This window comes from Callospermophilus lateralis, unplaced genomic scaffold (assembly GCF_048772815.1).
Source record: "Callospermophilus lateralis isolate mCalLat2 unplaced genomic scaffold, mCalLat2.hap1 Scaffold_127, whole genome shotgun sequence".
Taxonomy (NCBI): Eukaryota; Metazoa; Chordata; class Mammalia; order Rodentia; family Sciuridae; genus Callospermophilus; species Callospermophilus lateralis.
In genome coordinates this window covers 222,151-240,583 of record NW_027512450.1, presented here as the reverse complement: position 1 = coordinate 240,583, position 18,433 = coordinate 222,151, and the positions used below count along the sequence as shown (strand labels likewise).

At 34.2% G+C, this 18,433-nt stretch overlaps 1 protein-coding gene across 1 annotated transcript in view; it reads right to left on the bottom strand.

Annotated features, from left to right (window-relative positions):
- Nucleotides 1-1,185: 1,185 nt before the first annotated feature.
- LOC143387293 (transport and Golgi organization protein 1 homolog) overlaps nucleotides 1,186-18,433 on the bottom strand; it is a 46,556-nt gene continuing 29,308 nt past the window's right edge. Inside the window, exons 8-29 of the mRNA XM_076841817.1 lie at nucleotides 17,803-17,824; nucleotides 16,800-16,888; nucleotides 16,490-16,567; nucleotides 16,293-16,403; nucleotides 14,990-15,061; nucleotides 14,705-14,809; nucleotides 13,941-14,063; nucleotides 13,734-13,842; nucleotides 12,642-12,697; nucleotides 12,463-12,553; nucleotides 12,153-12,291; nucleotides 7,490-7,591; nucleotides 6,570-6,630; nucleotides 6,420-6,455; nucleotides 6,276-6,343; nucleotides 6,065-6,165; nucleotides 5,744-5,881; nucleotides 4,899-4,967; nucleotides 4,719-4,795; nucleotides 4,516-4,587; nucleotides 2,944-3,109; nucleotides 1,186-1,934 (exon numbers count right to left, since the gene is read on the bottom strand). Coding sequence (XP_076697932.1) covers nucleotides 1,621-1,934; nucleotides 2,944-3,109; nucleotides 4,516-4,587; nucleotides 4,719-4,795; nucleotides 4,899-4,967; nucleotides 5,744-5,881; nucleotides 6,065-6,165; nucleotides 6,276-6,343; nucleotides 6,420-6,455; nucleotides 6,570-6,630; nucleotides 7,490-7,591; nucleotides 12,153-12,291; nucleotides 12,463-12,553; nucleotides 12,642-12,697; nucleotides 13,734-13,842; nucleotides 13,941-14,063; nucleotides 14,705-14,809; nucleotides 14,990-15,061; nucleotides 16,293-16,403; nucleotides 16,490-16,567; nucleotides 16,800-16,888; nucleotides 17,803-17,824 — 2,199 coding nt within the window. The 3' untranslated portion in view covers nucleotides 1,186-1,620. The remainder of the gene's footprint in view (nucleotides 1,935-2,943; nucleotides 3,110-4,515; nucleotides 4,588-4,718; nucleotides 4,796-4,898; nucleotides 4,968-5,743; nucleotides 5,882-6,064; nucleotides 6,166-6,275; nucleotides 6,344-6,419; nucleotides 6,456-6,569; nucleotides 6,631-7,489; nucleotides 7,592-12,152; nucleotides 12,292-12,462; nucleotides 12,554-12,641; nucleotides 12,698-13,733; nucleotides 13,843-13,940; nucleotides 14,064-14,704; nucleotides 14,810-14,989; nucleotides 15,062-16,292; nucleotides 16,404-16,489; nucleotides 16,568-16,799; nucleotides 16,889-17,802; nucleotides 17,825-18,433) is intronic.

Genomic DNA, 18,433 nt, shown 5'->3' with positions numbered 1-18,433 from the left:
GTAACTTCAGCATTGCCTTGTGTCCTGTAGAGGTTGAAAGATAAACTTGTGACTTAAATTTTATTTTACATGGTTAAAAATGGCATAAGCTATTATATGGTTTTCCTCTTACACACAGCTGCTGCTTCTGATATTAAATGGAGGCTATGTAGATTGAATTCTTCCTAACGGACTCAAATTCTTTTTGATTCTGAGTCATCTTCAGTAGTTTAGAGATTTTGTTTCACAGAGATTTTGTTTCACACTGAAGCTTTTGCCCTATTTTGAGAATACTTAGGGGACATAAAAAGAACAATGATATGTTCTAGGTTTCAACAATCTTATTACTTTCTAGAACTTTAAAGAATGGAAGAATATGGTCTAGCAGTAAACATAAGTACCAGGCTTTTATAATTTTATTTAAATCTTAAACCTCTTAAAATGTACTGTTAAAATTGCTGTAATTAAAATTACAGCTCTGGAGAGCTAGTTCTTAGAAACATTGTTTTAAAGACAGTAGTTACAGATTCAGGACTTGCTTTAATTGATTTTTAAATAAAATATATTTGAGTATCTGTAAAAAAAAGAATTTAATTCAGCCCATAGTTGCTGATTAAAGACATTATAAGCCTTAGAGTTTCATTCATTCTTAGAGGATTATAGTTTTCTAATTTTTTTATCATATTTCTTGAAAATCAGTGGCAAGGTATGGGAAAGAGAAGAGTGTGTGTGTACATTTTTTAAAAGAAATTTCCTTATTTTTTATAGACACAACATATCACCCTATATTTTACCATTATAATGCAGTAATGGCAAAAGCAGTAGAACTTCAGATCAAACAACTCTTGCTACTAATGTAAACTCATTCTCAGAAAACCATTCTCACATGGACAGTGGTTAGAAAAAAGTACATGAATGTGCTACAAAAATAGAGCCACAAGACTTCTCACAAGTAAAAGAAATTCCTCTGTATAAGTTCACAGTTGACCAAGGTCCAGCCTCCTTAACAGTGAGCAACAGGAAAGATGCTGCCAAGTCACCATCTTCAGTTCTGAGAGTGAGTTTACATGCTTCCCCAAAGGCACAAAGTCTCATGACGATCCAATGAATCAACAGACACTTGGGAAATATTAATAAACAATTTTTTATGAACTATTACAACAAAGAACTTCAGCAAGAAGGAAAATGAAGTTTATGATCTTTGAGTAAACATTTTTAGTGTAACAGTCTCTGCGACCAGATATTTAAAGAGGAAAATCAAGCTTATAAAACACCATTTCTCTGTTATCAACTGGAATACACTAAAAATAGGATAATGGAAACACATGTTCTTAAAGCATTTCCACAGGAAATGTCCAAAATTATGACATTCTAAATCATTTAGCAATTGTATATGCTACATTAACTAAAACAAAGGTATTCCTTATTGCACATTTTAAAGTTGGAAGGATACTCTAGTTTAAGTGGGGGATATTTAGGGGGAAAATATTTTGGCTCCAAATGTATACTGCACCAAGGCAGCTTCATTCTAAAAACATAAACCATTTAAAATAAACTTTTATATTTTGAAGCCAATAATCCTTCAACACAATGAATAAATAGTTCATAGTCCACTTTCTGACTAAGTGTCAGAGGTTAATTTTATGGGCCCTGTTTTAAGGCCTGTGAACAGCCCTCACTACTCTGAGAATCGGGTGTAGATGGAGGTTCATCTTTAAAGCCTGAAGACATTAAGTCTTTTGCAGCAGGTGGTGGCCCATAGTCTTGGGGACCATGAGTTGGAGGTGGTAATGGGGCACCAGGAATGAAGTACTCTCTTGGGCCAAATGAGCCTAAAGGTCTAAATGGTGGAGGTCCTGGAAAAAAATCACGAGGGTCAAAAGGCAAATCCCGTTGTCCAGGTGGAATACCTGGTGGATATTCTCTGAAGCCTATTGGCGGATGCATACCAGGACCTGGAAAATAAAAAGGAAGTTATGTAAATACCCAGAAATTTCTGAACTTGGGTGATTTCAAGTATGTTAATATAGTCTTTAATTTCTCCTAAGCCTAGAACATCAACTGGTGAACATCCTGACTTGCCAGATGAGGCAAACTGAAATAGAACAAGTTTAGGTTATAGCCTGGCCAACCACCCATGAAGCAACATATTAAGGATTTAAACATGGCTCTACCTAGCTCCAGGCTTATCTTTTTCTTTCCCTACTATATAATTGCAGAATTATTTCTATCTCACAAGAGCTTCATTTATATTTGGAAGTACTATATTACCATGACAAGATGATAGATTATGAAATAAGAACTTTACTACATCAAAGAAATTTTGATAAAAGGAAATCTTACTATTTATTACTGTATCCATTAAAAATTCATAAAGTATTTCAGCATGGACTTTACACATGTCATCAGAATCAAGGTGCATGCCCTCCTGGAAAAGGCCTTCCACAGCCACCTAATTAAATCAGCAACATTTATTAGGTCACTGTTAAATCCTCCTCTTTAACACTTCCCTCTGACTTTTCTCAAGGTAAAGAGGGTTTGACTTTTCCTTTTCTATATTCTATAACCTACTGCTTATGCTTCCATTATGGGTGATTACAAACTTTATGCTATAGGATTTTCATATCTGTGACAAAATTTTAAGTTATGGCATGTGTCTCATCCACCTTTCCATCTATTGCAGTGCATAGCAACATATTTTCAACAAACATCTGCAGAAGTAATATTTCTGGCTTTTCTCTATATAGCCCCTTATCCTTGTCTATGAGATAGCTATTGCCTATCTCAGTATAAGATTATGTAGTGTCCCATATGTCCCAGAAAACTGGAGGAAAAGTTAAAATGTACTCAGCTGTATCCTTTCATTGTTAAGACCTGAGATAGCAACCAACTGTTTTAGCAAGCAATAGAAATGAAAGATGAATGTGATTTATAAGTCAATCACTACTGTTCAGATCATCATACCAAATGGTGGTGGAGGAATTGGCCGAGGCCCAAAAGGCCCACCGAGCTGAAATGGAGGTCCATACCAAAAGGGAGGTGGTGGAGGCCGTCCCATCGGGGGTCCCATAGGGGGGCCCATGAAGGGTACCCCTGAGAAAGGAGGGGGCCCTTTCATAGCCATATTAACCTGCAATTTAAGATTTTAAAGCAGTTAAAAGTTTTAAAATTCCTATGTATTAAGACAAAGTACCAACACCAATAAAAGCTAAAACCCAAAACAGGCACCTGTCCAGAGAACACCATCAGTGCAACAAAACTCTACCCACCCCTCCTGTGTATTCCCACTGACAGCTTACAGAAGTTAGAAGGATTCCACAGAGGGAGCAGTTTGTTAGTGATTATATCTGCACAGGAAAGGGAAAGGCAAGAGGACTGGCAGAGGTTATTAACAGAGGTGATTTCTGACCAGTATGTCATGCTGTATTCACTACAACCTATTTCAAAGGGATCCCCCCCTTCCCCATCACTTCCCTTTCATCACAATAGCTCATTACTTCCATATTAAGAATGAACAGAATAAAATGAAAAATCCATTCCCTACCCATGTAATAATAGCTACTATTCAGAGTATCTTCAGTAAGTCTTTCATATATTATTCAACCTCTGAGATCTTTAAGTAGACTGTCTTGTTTTAAATAAGAGGGAACAAAAGCAAATGGATTATCATAATTTGTTGAAGGCCACACTGCATATTAAAGGGTCTCAATCCCAGGTTTGCCTCCAAGCCATGCTTTTCCCACCTCTACTCCTCTCTAACAATGGGTCTTTGCTCTCTTTTAAGTCTTCTACTACAAAGGGGTTTGGGGGTCTTATCTAAGCTGCCCTTAGATTGCTCCAGAGATGTATATTCCTGGAATATGTATACACTGGAACTTGAGAAGTATTTTCCAACACAATGCTATATACACAAATTAGGAAGACAAGGCTTTAATATTTACTTTCATTTACTGTACACCATTTGAGATATTGATTTATCATTTCCTATGAGTAGTGGGTTTGAAACTAAACAATTAAAAATTTATTTTATTATAGAGCTGCAGAAGACCTACCAGATATAATAGCAACAGTTACAAGAGAATGCACTTATGTGAACAAATGAGAACATTGCTTGGGACTGGCTCAAGAGGTCATTTCAGATTATCATTGTTGCACTGAAACAGTATTTCACTTTCAGAAAATCTGATACCAATCTAATTCAAATCACTCAAAATAGGGTTTGCACAAATGGAGGAATTCTTAAATAGCATTCTTCCAAACAAAAGTAAAAATGATGAATTATATAATTTATAATGAATTTACTTTGCCTTAGAACATTCAACACAAAACACCATATAAAGTTAGAGTGATAACTTTTCACATTCTGTAGTTCATTATAGTTATACACACTTAAGCCACATTTCCAAGTTAAGGAGAAAAGTAAGCTCAATATTGCATGCCGTTTAAAGCAAACAAGATCAGTGCCATGCTCTGAATAGCCTTCCCAAAAATGCACAGAATAAAACCCAATTCAGTTCTCAACCTCTAAGTACTTACTCCAACTGGATGCTCAGTCAAAGAAGTAATGGTAGAAACTGAGAGGGTCTCAGGTTCTTGGGGAACAGTTTGCTTTTGTTTTTTAAAAAACAAATGGGATAGTACAAATAGAACACAAAGAAGGATAAAGCAAAGAGCAAGTACTGTAGGAAAGCTACATGTTCCTGCACGAGCACGTGATTCACAGTAACTACAGAACTTACCTTGCCCTCATCCGTCACCTTAGCTGGAGAAGAACTTCTGGAGCTGCTGTTCATGTGAGCTGGACCACATCCTGGGTCTGTTAGAGATCAAATAATGGATTCAGACTTATTCTAACATGAAAAGAATAAAAATCCTGCATCCACAATTACAGATTCTTTGAAATTACTTGGTCTCTTTACCAGAGGCAACGGGTTTCCCAGATGCCTCAGAAGACCATTGAGTACGAGGTAAAGGTCCATCCATTGACCCTTGGGAAAGAAAGATCAGAGCCCTTGTATGTATTTTTCAGAAGAAATAAACCACTGGTGGACAGGTCAGGGTTCAAAAATAACTAGAAAGCAACATTAAAAATGGGTTGCCCAGGGGTTGGGGTCGTAGCTCAGTTGTAGAGTGTTTGCCTAGCATGCGTGAGGCACTGGGTTTGATTCTCAGCACCACACCATCTACAATTAAAAATATTTTTTTTAAAAAATGGGTTGCCCAATACGTAAATCACAATTTATGAAGAGACTTAAGTAAAATAAAGAACTGCCTTGGGTTGATAGAACAGCAAATTAATACGTACTGGTCCTAAACTTTAAGCTATAGACTTGAAGTATGTGTAGTTGGCTTTTCTTTAGTCTGTATAACCTGACTTCCAATCTTACCAAGACTACAGTCCTATTTAGAATTTGAAATAAGACTCAGTATTTCATATTGGAAATATGTATGCCACATAAAGTTTAAGGCTACTTTTATAATATTTGGGAAAGGAAAACCATAGAGATTTAATTTAAAGATAAAGGTTTACACTTCACAGTGTAAAATTTAAAAGAAAAAAAGAATACAGGGACCTCCAGGAAAAAAAAAAATGTTTTCTATTCTAGAACAGATTTTACAGAAAACATTCACTAAGATAAAGTAAGAAATCATCTTCTATATATTGTACAGGCCCAAATTCTATGTTTTCATTAGAATATTCAAAAGGGAAAAAAAAAACAAAACCTTGAAGCAGTTTACTATAAAGCAACATGTGAATGCTCACCAAATCCATTTCTAGGCATATCTCTTTGATTAAGAGTAGCAGAAGGAGGTCTCCCAGCTGGCTCTGCTGTCAGTGGAGGGGAACATTCTCCACCACTCATGGGGGATGGACCAAAAGAGCCATTATGGCTCAGTGGACCTAAAGATAACAATGCCGTGTTACTACTTTAAGGCAGCCTTCTCCCTGACACCAACCCCGACACCTCCCGCTTTAGCAAATCATTCAGATTATTTCATAACCATTACACACAGAAATAAAAAGTAATTTACATACATTCTGCACCAAGAAATAAAATAGCTCCTTTTACAAAGTGCCCCCTACCTCTCCCAGGAGGATTTTGTAAATTTGGTCTCCCCGGCATTGGTTTTACAATCACAGGTTCATATTGCCGCATTGCCATCTTTTGGGTCATTTCCAGTAGTCTTGAATATTGAGAAAGAATGGGCTGAATTATGAAACAGCAATCATAGATAATATCTAGCATAACCTTAAAACACTATAAAACATACAGTAAGATATAAAAATTACATACTTCTGTCTCAAATTAGCAGCTTCCCTTTTCTCTTCAGCTATGGCTCTTTCTGCAGAACGAGCTTTGAGCTATTAAAGAGAAAATATTCAAATTCAGTTGCGGTAGGCTATGCAAAAAATAAAGAAAAGGGGGAAAAAATCTTACCCAATTATCATGAGCTTTCTTCTCATGCATTGCAATCTGAAAAAGACAACACATTAAAAAAATGTTTTTAGGGACTCATTATAATAGCCTATAATTGTCTGTATTAGATATCAAAGAATTCTGCAACTACAGGACAGTATTAATTACTACCTGGTTTTTAAATGAGCGCTTGGTTTTCTGTAATTCTTCTTCCATCTCTTCAATTCTCCGCCTAAGAATTACAACAATTGAATAAAATTTGGAACATTCTGACCATTTTCCCTTTATTCCATCAGCTATACTTTTAAAGACTTTTATCATACATAAGAAAAACATTTCATAGTTATATGAATCCAGTGTGATCAAAACTAATACTACAGGCCAGGTGCAATGCCACATGCCAATAATCCCAATGATTGGGAAGCTGAGACAGCAGGATCACAAGTTAGAGGTCAGTCTCAGCAATTAAGTGGGAACCTATGCAACTGAGACCCTGTCTCAAAGTAAAAAAAAAAAAAAAGGTCTAAGGATGTAGCTTAGTAGTAAAGCACCATAAATAAATAAATAAATAAATAAAATAAAAACCTAATACTAATAACTTTTTTATCATTTAATTGCTAGAGATTCTGAATTGATAAATTATAATTTCCTTAACTATTCATCAGTGTGTTCTCAAGTAATTCTGCTAGAAATATCTTCCTCCTTAAAACTTTTTTTCTTTTTTTCAAATTATATCCATAGAAGATTTCCAAGGTCTATCAAATGCCACACTTTTGTGGGTCTTGATATAACACACAGCAAACTGATTTCTTAAAGAATTACTACAACATACAAAACCCCCAGAACTGTTTGCATTGACCAAGTTCCCTATGGTCTTGCCCATTGGGTACAAGTAAATTTTTGTTAACATTTTTCATTTGTTAAGTTGAAATTTATTTTTTTTCCTGTGTGAATTGAATGTGTTCATATTCTCTTGTTATTTATACTTCCATGCTATTTTCTTCTATCTACATAATGTAAAAAAATGATTAAAAAGAAAGCTAACACTAATTCATTAGACATTGACACCCTCCTTTAGAAACTGAACTCACTTGTAATTTTTAATTTCCTGTACAGCGGAAACCACCTTTTCATCTGCAGCTGACAGCTGCTGCTCTTTTTCTAGTCTCTCACATTCTTCTTGACTCAGTTTCCTAAAATAAAGCCAGTTATCAAATCAAAAGTTTCTCTTTGTGAATATCACTTCCCACAATTCTATAAAATGCTTAGGCACATAAAATAGGAATTCAAACCTGCAATTTCATAAATCAAACTCTGGCAAATCACTTACATTTTCTAACTTCTCCTCTTAATTCTCTACTTACCAGTAAATAAAATAAATGTGAAAACAACATGTGCCCCAAGGGCAAGTCTCCTGTGTGTAAGATAATAAAAACTCACTTTACTTCAATGTGGAAGATCAGGACTGATCAACCTAACATAATTAAACATATTAGGATAAAGCAGGGGATAATTCTTTTCTCGTTTCTGCCATGGGTAGGACACTAAGTATATCTTTGTCATGGAGGAACTCTTTTCTCATAACAAGACTGGTACCATAATAAAGATATAGTCAAAGAAAAAATCTTCTAGAATATGTCTTTTAGCTATGCAATTAACCACAGAACATTTTTCACACTTTAGATATCTATTTCAAAAGAAATGTAAATTAAGCAAAAAGACAAATCTGAGTTTTGATAATGTCTATCAACCAGAAAAAGAAGCCAAACTGACCCACTATCAGAGTATTATCTACTGACAAGTTTTAACTCTGATCATAAAACTCAAGATGTTCATCTACTGACACAAAGGTAGCCACAATTAATGATTTAAAAAATACTATTTCCTGCTATCCTTGTACTACTTTAGCCATAGTTCCAATTCAAAAGATAATTAACTTGAAACTTAATCTTCCATAAATCAGAAGTAACTGCAGTAAAAAGGATTACTGATACCAAATAAAAAAAGGGGATTATATATTCTTATATAGCTTCTAATTTAATTCTTCAGCAAGTATTTCATGAGTGGCTATAATATACTAGTTACCTTGTAAGATGCTAAAGAATAAAAGAGCTCACTGTTTCAGGTATAAATGATGCCTAAAGGAATATAATAATTTTCCCCACTGGCTAAAGAAGGAATATGGAGAAAACTGAATCTTGAAGGACAGAGAGAATTTTGTTTCCAATTATCAAAGAGTTAGTCTGAGAGCACTAACAACAATCAAAACATCTTTATAAGAATATAAAATTGTGTTTGAAGGGATCCAAGCTAAAAAGTCAGTGAAGATATATGTATGTGGCCAAGATCCATTAGAAAAAGGAATCTCAGAATTACAAGTAAGGCTGGCACTTTAAGGTACTTTTCTCCTATTAAAGATAACACAAAGATATGAGTCTGAACCAAGCCTTCATTAAATTCCTGGGCTTAGAGGAAAAAAGAGGCTACCAATAAAGGGACCCTAAATAAAAGCCCTAGTCTTTGAGTTTAGATTAGAAAGTACTGCACACTTAAGTGATGAACAGGCAAAAAATCCAAAAGGAACAATACTGAAACATTGAAAAGACAAGTCATTTTTGAATTATCTTAATTGCTGACTAAGTTTAAAGTGACAATCTTACTCAAGTAACCTCAACACTTTTCTATAAGAAGATAACTTCATCTTAGTCCTCAAATTTCATCTATAATTATCACAACAATGTTGGCCAATCAAAACTGACCAGGCACTCCATAAGACAAAATTCTGTGAGAAAAAATCCCACAGAAAAGGAAACCACCGAATGGGGTTATCCGCACATGTTTTAAAATCACTGTGCTTTATATAGTCAAAAAAGTAAAGTCAAGATTATGAATTTCAGGGCTGGGAATATAGTTTAGTTGGTAAAGTGCTGCCTTGCACGCACAAGGCTCTGGGTTCAAACACCAGCACCACAAAAGAGGAAAAAAAAAAGATCACGAATTTTGTCAAAGGATTAGAAACTATAAAACCAAGAAATAGTTGGGTGTGGTGACCTACCTACAGTCGAAGATACTCAGGAGGCAGAGGCAGAATTATGAGATTAAAGATAGCTTGGAAAGCACTAAGACCCTATTCCCTTATGAGAAAGAGCAAGGAGTCTGGGGAGGTAGCTCAATAGTAGAGCACATGGCTCAAGGTCCTGGGTTTGAGCTGTAGTACTGAAATAGGACTGGGGTTGTGGCTCAGTGGTGAAGCACGAGCCCCAGATGTGTGGGGCACTGGGATCAGTCCACAACACCACATAAAATAAATAAAATATTGTGTCGAGCTGGGGATGTGGCTCAAGCAGTAGCATGCTCGCCTGGCATGCGTGCGGCCCAGGTTCAATCCTCAGCACCCCATGCAAACAAAGATGTGGTGTCTGCCAAAAACTAAAAAATAAACTTAAATTCTCTTTCTCTCTCTCTTAAAAAAAAAATCCTATAAAAAATAAAATATTGTGTCTATCTACAACTAAAATAATATTTTAAACCCTGAATTTTTTAAAATCCTAAACTCAATGAATGATTTTAGCAGCAGATTTGGGAAGTAAAATAAATCCTAGCGCTTTTAAGACAGGTCAGAAAAAAATATCCAGAAGAAGTAAATCCAGAATGTAGGAGGCAGGGGAAATCAAATTCTAATATGCATTATTATAATCAGCAGAGAGAATGAGGTAAAATCAACATTTAGAAAAAGACTCGAAAATTCAAGAAGTGTTTAATGGTCCCAAGCAACATAACTGCAAGAGGAAAAGTGGGTGGGGTGGGGAAAACTACACCTAGGCACTTCCCAATACAACTGTTATAAAAACAGAGAAAGGACTACAGAAACTAGGGGAGGGATAAGACCAAACAACAATGATAATGGACTCCTTAAAGAAAAATTAATTGAATATTTTTAAATTGCTAAAACTAAGTAACAGTCAAAATTCAGTAGCCAAAAGAAAGATCCTTTAAAAATGGAAACTGGTTTTAACTCTAATCATGAAGTTCATGTCAACCTAATACAGATTATACAGGTAGCAATATTTAGTGGATAAAATACTATTCTCTGTTTATCCTTGTACTACCTTTGATACACTAATCAAATCTATCATTAAAGGACAATGTTCAAATAGAATGAAAATAATTTCAAATAAGAAACCAACAGTGTAGAATGCAGAACTACAGAAACTTTAAATATGTGTATAAATTGAATGAATGTCTTGTGGAGTTCACAGTATATGAAGTACTAACATACAATGCCACAACAGTTATCTGATTCAGGAGCTACTTAAAGCCCATAAAAAGAAAATAATAAACATATTAATCTATGTCAGGTTTTTATTAAATCCAGAATATATACCATGGCCTTTAAATTATGAGAAGATGAATAAAATTATAATTATATAATTATAATTCCATTATAATTTATGATTACAACGAGCTTATACAGGGGATGAGGAAAATAATTAAAAATATTTAAACTATTAAAAAGATACAAGGAAGAAAAAAAGAACAGGTCATCAAATAGAAAGCAAATTCTTCATAAACCACAGGCACATATTGACATGGACAGACTTATATTTTAGAAAGTCCACTCAAGCGGGTATAGAGAAAACTACTAAGAATTTGAAAAAAGTTATATACAAATATAAAAAATGGAGAATGAAGACAGATGATCTAGGTTAGAAACAGAAAAGATGACACAGGCATGAACTAACATAGTACCTAGGGATGAGTAAAAAAAGTACAAACCAAAGATGATGACTGAATGAATTTTGGAGGAGTTGAAAAAAATAGTGCTACAATTTAATTGCATTACAAAGAAAATTAATTGCCATTTAGGTCATTCAGATTACTAGTAGGGACAGAGAAAACAAGTGTTCTTTTTAAAAAAAGTGATAAAATGAGAAATGCTTCTTTGAAACAGGCCAGGAATTTAGAACTGGCCTGAACAAAAATTTGAGATTCTAAAAAGGTCGCTTGGAGATCACAGAATTTTAGAAAAGTTAATGGAAAGGTTTCAATATTTAATGCATTAATTAGGCAACAGAAGTCAAAATACCTAAAAATAGTTAGGTCTGCAAGAAGGTAAGTCTTTGCTTTACAAAAAATGACTAGCTCCACACAAAGAAGATTAATATATAAATATATACTACAAACAAGTACTTCTGTAATCATAACTCCTAAGGTCCTTGCCACAGTTCCATTTTGTGTGAACATCTGAGATATTCAAGTCCAAAACTTGTACCATCAATAAGTAAATATTATTCCTTTTTGAAGTTTTTATTCTACTAAAACATGTCATTCCAAATCACTCAGTATTTTTAAAGATCCAGAGTTAGAGATATAAGTTCAAAACATTAGAATTACATAACTGATCACAATGAAAGGTACTTAAAATAAATAGGGGGATCATAGAAAGGGTCTAGAACTTTGAGAGGTATTTCCACATTAGTGACTGTTAATACCATTTTACCACTTCCTGCCTTCATATGAATTTGACAATTGATTACGATGTCCTCACAGCCTTAGTTTATGGTTCCAACTACATCAGGACTCTTAAGACTGATGGTGGAAAGAAAAATGCAACTTATAGGAAACAAAACACAAAGGAAAAAAGACAAATCTCTACTTATTAAAACTAGAAGAAATTGTAAATAATCTTAAGAAAAGATAAAATTATCTATTAGTTCACACAGTGATAACAATAACAAACAATGAAAATCTTACTTTTGTAGTGCCATCTCATCTTTCTGGTAGAGTTCATTTAAAATCTCCACTTTCTGCCTTAGAGTTTTGCATTTTTCTTCCAGTCCAACTTTAGAAGACTGTAGTGAATTGCAGTCACCTTCTAATTTCTTTATTTGGTCTGTAAAGGATAAAACAGCTTATCTCTATATGTGTACAAGGACTTAAGAACTTGTTTGAAGGAGTAGTGCCAAGAAAAGTAAGAAGCATGAAAGCAAGAAGCCATTCTTTATCTTTCCAATAAAATTTTAAGTCTTTCCAACATGGCAATTTCTTCTCAAGAAGAACCCACCTTCTAGATTACATTTTGTGGACATCGAGGCTCTTAGCTTAGGTTGTAAAAGTTTTAGATCCTCTTCAACTACTGATATTGTAGTTTGTGTCTAAAAATTGCAGAAAAGAGAGGTATTCTTAAAAGTGAGGCACAGGAAGAATTCACAGGCACTATGGGACTCTTACAAAGAACTATACCTGAGAGACATCAATCATCTGGTTAATTTGATCTTTGATCTTCTCATTTCGATCACCTAAAAAACAAAAGACTTTAGCTTTTTCTTTCCTTACTTTTAACTCTATATTCTCCTAACTTCCCCCAACAAAATAATGATAGTGTTCAAACACCAGAAGAAAAAAAAATCAATTAAATAACTAAACTGATTAGACTAATGACTTTTAAGAGAATTGCAAGCTTAGATTTAAAAAAAAAAAAGAGAGAGAGGTGAATTTCAGGCTGGGGTTGTGGCTCAGTGGTAGAGTGCTCACCTAGTATGTGTGAGGCACTGAGTTTGATCCTCAGCATAAAAATAAATAAAAGTACTGTGTCTGTCTTAAAAACAAAACAAAAAAAGGTGAATTTCTAGTTTGTACAACTAAAATGTTATCTATGCTATTCTTGTAAGATAAAAGCTTTTCTTCTCTCTCAGATCTATCTTCACATGGGCAAGTAAGTGTCTTATTTAGAAAGATTCAATCCTCTGTTTTCTCCCTGAATCTACTACCAGGTGTGGTTTGAAATACTTGCTATGTAAGCAATATCCAACTTGGGAGAAAACATCTGGAAATATTTTCCTCATCAGTAAACACTGTTACACTCCCTCTCTCTAGCTTTCTGATAGTCTCTAGCCTCTGTTCTCACAGCCTTAGTTTATGGTTCCAACTACCTCCGGACTTTTAAGACTGACTGTGGACCTTAAAACCACAGAGCCATAGAGATGATGAGTATCAAAATCAACTATCATCTGCATAAGTTAAGAAACAAATTTCTCTTACTGTACAATGTTCAATACTTAGAGGTATAGGATCTGACTATTGTAGCTGCAGTGTACCTACTAGTTTTCAATGGGATAGAAAAAGTCAGTGTTCTTCACATGCCTATTGCTACATTATACCCCAGCAACCCACCTCTGCCAATGCAACAGACATATCTATAGATCCAGTGATATGTGTCTACAACCCTGAAGCTTAAGAAGAAAATCAGCCAGCTGAAAAGTGGCATCTGTATAAATACTTAATTAAAGACAGGAAAGCAAAAAAAGGATTCAACCTCCCTGAGACTGATCTTACCTGCTACCTCTCCGTTGGTTAATTCATCTGACTCATCTTCTCTATTTTGATCCTCAGTTTCAGATTCACATTGTAACCGATTCAACTGTGTGATATAATTAGTCAAAGCCTAGAAAAGAAGCAAAAGGTTGGAAGACTCTCGATTTTAATTCAGAAGATTTCAGGAGAATTCATGAGATGAAACATGTATTTGGAGTATAAATTTACATTAATAGTATCATCTTTGTGATTAAGAGCTACAAGTAAATCTTTCTGGGTCTTCTCAAATGATTTGATTTGTTCACTGAGCTCAGCGTGTGATGTACTCCAGTCTTTGACTTCCTGCTGCAACTGAAAAGTCAAAACACATGAATTCCTATGGGTTAGGGAGGGGTTTCTGCACTGGATACATCAGGACTACAAGACTTAGACAAAGAAATAGAGAACCATACACCTTTGTGGCCTGCCTCAATCGAGGGGGTTGAGACCTTGGTTAAGGAAGAGGGCAGAGTGGCCCCAACTCTCACAGCTGGAGTAAGAACATCAGAGCTCTCAGGAAGTTGACCCTGTTTATTGCATTCCCCAGAAAATTGCTGCCAATTCAAATAATTTACCTCCAGCAGGAATGGCTGGGCACATATGACTGTCTCCTAAATTTCGACTCCTTATCATGTAATCTTCCCTTGGCCGGTGAATCAGTAACTACTCAAAAGAGGATCATAAAATACTTAATTTTCTGGTTTAAAAGTTTCTTTGAGGCTATGCAAGTTAATAACTGAATGACATTTGATAAGAAAAGCAATAATCCAAAGATCCAAAACAGATGGAGAACATATAGATGCACTCAATTTAGGGAGCATGTTTAAACTTTGCATATCTAGAAAAGGTCCTACATGAATATTCCTTACCTCAGAAACAGATCCAAGAAAGATATAAGATAATGATATTCACTTCTCTAGTTTACATTATGTATGACATCAAATTTTTTTTACCTGCTCTTTCGTCTTCTTAAGCACGGTATTTTCTTTCTGAAGCTGACAGCATTCCAACTTCACCTTCTCTTCACGAAGCTTAGCTTCATTAAAGACAATTTGAAGCTAATGCAAAACACTACAGTTAGTGAATTAATTCCAAAGAAAAAACAAAGTTATACTTTCCCAAACCAGACATCATATAGTTCTCATTTTTTGCACATTTTAGCACACTTCAAATTTTTGGTCCGCAACAAAACTAAGATGTAGTATTAATATCCCGTTAGCAAGAGTTGGCAGCTTTACCTCTGAAAGTTCAGAAGTGTTCACTGAAATGACATCTTTAAGCTTCTCTATAGATTTCTTATTTTCCATTATCTGCCAGGTGAAAACAGAACACAAAATATGCATTAGGATTTCAGTAGAAATAGTGATATGTGTGTGTGTGTGTGTGTGTGTGTGTGTGTATGTGTGTGTGTGTGTACACACATATATATACTAAAAAAGATAAACACAACAAAATATTTGTCAAGCCATCCCATTACATTTCAGATAAATGCAGGGGATCCAGCTTTGGACTAAGCAAAAAATCAAGAACTGAAAGAGATGAGGGAAAATGAAGTCATAAATATTTCATGGCATCCACAACCTTACTGTTTATGAGATAACCAGAAAAAAAGGTCAAAGTATAGAAAATCATAATGCAATTATAAAATGCTTTAAAGCATAGAAAATTAATTAATTACTGTTTCAAATAAACCAGTTCAAATTACTAATTTTTTTCTAGTGATAGAGAAAAAAATTTCCCAAGATAATTTTTAAAATTTTCTTATCTGAAGTAAAAAATGATAAAATTTAAGGGAGAATAGACTAATCTCACATACAGAAGAATTCCCAAAAATTTATAAATATATTTGCTCCTTAAGGAAGTGGACATAACTCTGCAATCTTTGTTTGCAATGCCTGGGATTGAATCCTGACACTCATGCATGCTAGGCAAGTGCTCTACCATGAGCTGCATCCTGAGCTCGTAACTCTTCATACTTTAACTGTGGGCTGTGCATGGTAACTTCCAAAGAATATAATATGAAAAGGATTGGAAAGAATTTTTACAGTGGAGAAATCTGATAAATACTACCTCAGCTAGGTGATCAAGCTTACTTTGGGGTAGGATATTTCAGAACACACTCTCTACTATCTTTTGCAACTTTTATGTAATTACAGAAACTTATAGAAATTGAAAATGAAATATGTAAGTAAATTTTTTTTAAGTACAGAAAATTGATTAATTCATTACTCTTTCAAGTAAAAAGTAAACAAATACTGTTCAATTGGACAATAGTTTTTTAGTTGATCTGCATGTTTCCAAAGGTAGAGCAAAGCAATATGAAAATTATCCAAGGTTGAGAATAAAAATATTTCCTAGGCCCATAAAAATAATTTGTTGTATCAGTACTTAAAAGTTCCACAAAATGGGCACAGAAGTGGGTTCAACTTCCTTGACTCCTAATCTTACTTTAGTTAACAGCTGGACTAAGTTCAACTTAACCAATTTTACAAAATATTTCAAAGGCCAAATTACAGCAACACTTAGCAGCAAAACTCTTACCAAGTCGTGATTCTTAGCATTCTGTTCTCTTTCAGATTCTAACATAACATGAAGACTTTTAGCTCTCTCATCCAGAAATTCTTTAGCTTTTTCAAGAAGCTTTATTTTATCCTGGGAAAAAAGGTGTCAAGATTACTCACTCATTACATTTACTTTTGAGTTTGGAATGTAATTCCCCCCTAAGAAGGAATTTTTACCTTATATTTAGTTGCTTCATCAGAAAGAATCATATTTTGTTTCATAATTTCTTGGATCTGTTTCTTTGATTCCTTCATCTATGTAAATAAAGCATTCAGAATTAAGATACACAAATTATAGTGCTACTATACAAGTTACTTCCAGACAAGTGACCCTTTCCAGAAGAATGTATACATATGACTGCTTAGAATTTGGATGATTTGTAGGAAATAATGAAATAAAAATTTTAAAATATGATTTTTAAATTAAAACAGGTAGAAATGATTCAAGCTAGAACCAAGGGAGAAAGAAACAAAAAAATAATTATACCTTCTGTTCATACTTTGAAAATTTCTGTATCAGTTCTTGATCTTCTTTCATGAAATTGATTATCTTTTGGGCAATTTGCTGTTCAGTGACTAAAGGGGGGAAATACACAAGATTATTACAATCACTAAATGAAATTCAATTACTCAATCTACTAAAAGCAAAGACATGTTATATGGTACTATGAGGAAATACTTCTTAGCATAACTATTATGCTTTTAAAAAGCAATCTATGCTTATTAGCAATAAGAGTATAAAATTATTAAAATTTAAGAAAAATATAAGAACAATGATATTTTGCTGGGCGCGGTGGTGCACACCTGTAATCCCAGTGGCTCAGAGGCTGAGCTAGAGGGATCCCAAGTTCAAGGCCAGGCTCAGCAACAGTAAGACAATAAGCAACTAAGTGAGACTTGGTCTCTAAATATAGGGGGTTGGGGATGTGGCTCAGTAGAGTGTCCCAGAGTTCAATCCCAGGTACCCCTCCCATCCAAAATGATATTTCAATTTAAGCTTATTTCACAGATGGGAAATACAGTAAAGTGTTGTAGCTTGATATTCCTCCCTTCTCAAAACACTTTCTTTTCAGAAAATGGAATCATTTAATTCTTTGCAAAAAAAAAAAAAACCAGAAATGAAAGCATACTATACACATTACCATTCTTTAAATTATCTACTCAATTACTTAATGCATGATTAAATCATTAGCATACAAATACTCTTCAAATGTAACACATCTGCATTACATCAATATTCAAAGTTAATCTGCCCCAAATTAAAACTTATCATCTCCCTATCCACAATTTGTTCCTCCTCTTTATCTCCTATCTCAGAGTTGGAACCATCATCATCTACTCTATTATCCATGCTAGCAACCTAGGAATAGTAAAATTTTCAGGAGTTAAAAAAGTAACAGACATTAAAAGTCACTGTATCTACTTCTAACATACATAAAACACACATCAAACACCAATACAATACAAGTTTAAAAAACCTAAAAATTTACCTTGATATACTCTATCTTTTACCTGGAAGAGAGGAAAAAAGATTAAATTTGATGTCAAACATCTGCTCAATAGAAACAGCATTCCTAAAACAACAGTCAGAATCATAACCAAGTGACAATTTAATAACATTCTGGTTCAGGATAATAAATTTATAGAATTAAAAATAAGTAAAGGTTAACAAGCATTTTAAATTTAATTGGTAGTGATATTTCATAAATAGGCTCTGACATAAAAACACTAAGATATGTACCTTATTTCACAGTAAAGATGTGTGTGTGTGTGTGTGTGTACTCAAAATCATTTACTTGAGAATTCTAAATAACCAGGGTAAAGTCTAGAAAGAATGACTATTCAAAAGGAAACAATATTAAAGGCATAATCTTTGTACTAAGATATGCCACTTTCACTCACCAGAAAACATCTTAGAACTCCAATTTAAATTTGGCTATTGGCTGAATTTAGAAACTAAGAGGCTACATCATCTTATTTCTACAAACCACTAAATATATAGCAAGAAATCTGAAAGGGAAGACTGCTAGAAGAAAATGCACAAGCAACAAGAGAAATGACAATTAACATATTCTGGAAAGGACAAAAACAATCATTTCCTAAAGACAGGAATAAACTGCC